We start from the raw sequence: 986 nt of genomic DNA, 5'->3' as shown, positions 1-986 counted from the left end.
CCCCCCCTCACAGCGGGATGCCCCCCAGCTCACCCTGCAGCCCCATAACGCTGCTGATGACCACGATGTGACCGCTCTGCCGCCGCTTCATGTCGGGGAGGACGGCCTTGATCATCCTCACAGCCCCGAAGAAGTTGGTCTCGAAGATGCGCTTCATCTCCTCCATGCTGATACTCTCCACCGGACCCACGTGCCCCACGCCGGCGTTATTCACTGCGGCATGATGAGGGGGGCTCAGAGACACCCTCTGGCCACCCCGTGTGGCCCCCAAACCCACCACCCTGCTCACCCAGCACGTCCACCCGTCCCCCAGGGATGCTCTCCATGCACTCCGCCACCGAACTATCGCTGCAGACGTCCAGGCGTTGGATGCTCAACGTCTTTCCCAGCGCCGGTCCTGCCGCCTCTTCCAATTTCTCCTTCTTCCGCAGGTCCCGCATGGTCGCAATGACTGTGGGGACCCCCAGCGCCCGTCAGGGGCACCCCAGATGCCAGCCAGGGTCGAAGGGTCAAGCCAGGACGACGTTCCCTAAGCTGCTTTGGTAACACGGCCTTTAATCCCCCCCCGGGACTAATCCCCAGCCCTGGTGTGGGGTCGGCGGTGGGGCAGCAGAGTTGTGGGGACACAGGCGTGTGTGTGTGTGACAGTGAGCGGCACAGGGATGAGAGATGGCCTGTGGGGACCACATGTGTGTGTGTCTGTCCACCCGGGTGGGAGTGTGCTGCCAGCCCCGGTTACGTGCATGTATGTCCGCAGCCGTGTACTGCTCGTGTCATCCGTGTCCCCATGGGGCTGCCCCATATCCCCAGCTCCGCTCCGCCTGGTGGGGGGCACAGGGATGCCTCGGCGCACTTTGGGGGAGGTCTACGAGCTTGGGGCCACGGGACTTCAAGTCCGGGGGGCTGTGAGGATAAAAACGCTCCGGGGCTGGATGGATTAGGGGGAGCACGGAGTGGTGGGACCCCAAACCCCGCACCCTGCACCC

General features: G+C 64.6%; 2 protein-coding genes across 2 annotated transcripts in view; one reads left to right on the top strand and one right to left on the bottom strand.

Moving 5' to 3' along the window:
* Nucleotides 1-440, bottom strand: part of LOC104286740 — a 9198-nt gene extending 8758 nt beyond the window's left edge. Inside the window, exons 1-2 of the mRNA XM_009885370.1 lie at nucleotides 290-440; nucleotides 34-213 (exon numbers count right to left, since the gene is read on the bottom strand). Coding sequence (XP_009883672.1) covers nucleotides 34-213; nucleotides 290-440 — 331 coding nt within the window. The remainder of the gene's footprint in view (nucleotides 1-33; nucleotides 214-289) is intronic.
* A 7-nt stretch (nucleotides 441-447) lies between these two features.
* The window catches only part of COL5A3 (collagen, type V, alpha 3), a gene marked incomplete at its 3' end in the record, with an annotated part of 22567 nt that continues 22028 nt past the window's right edge, over nucleotides 448-986 (top strand). The window contains exon 1 of the mRNA XM_009885369.1: nucleotides 448-472. Coding sequence (XP_009883671.1) covers nucleotides 448-472 — 25 coding nt within the window. The remainder of the gene's footprint in view (nucleotides 473-986) is intronic.

This window comes from Charadrius vociferus, unplaced genomic scaffold, assembly GCF_000708025.1.
Source record: "Charadrius vociferus isolate BGI_N301 unplaced genomic scaffold, ASM70802v2 scaffold2125, whole genome shotgun sequence".
Classification (NCBI taxonomy): Eukaryota; Metazoa; Chordata; class Aves; order Charadriiformes; family Charadriidae; genus Charadrius; species Charadrius vociferus.
Note: the sequence above shows the minus strand (reverse complement) of the source record. Positions and strands in the feature narration are given on the sequence as shown.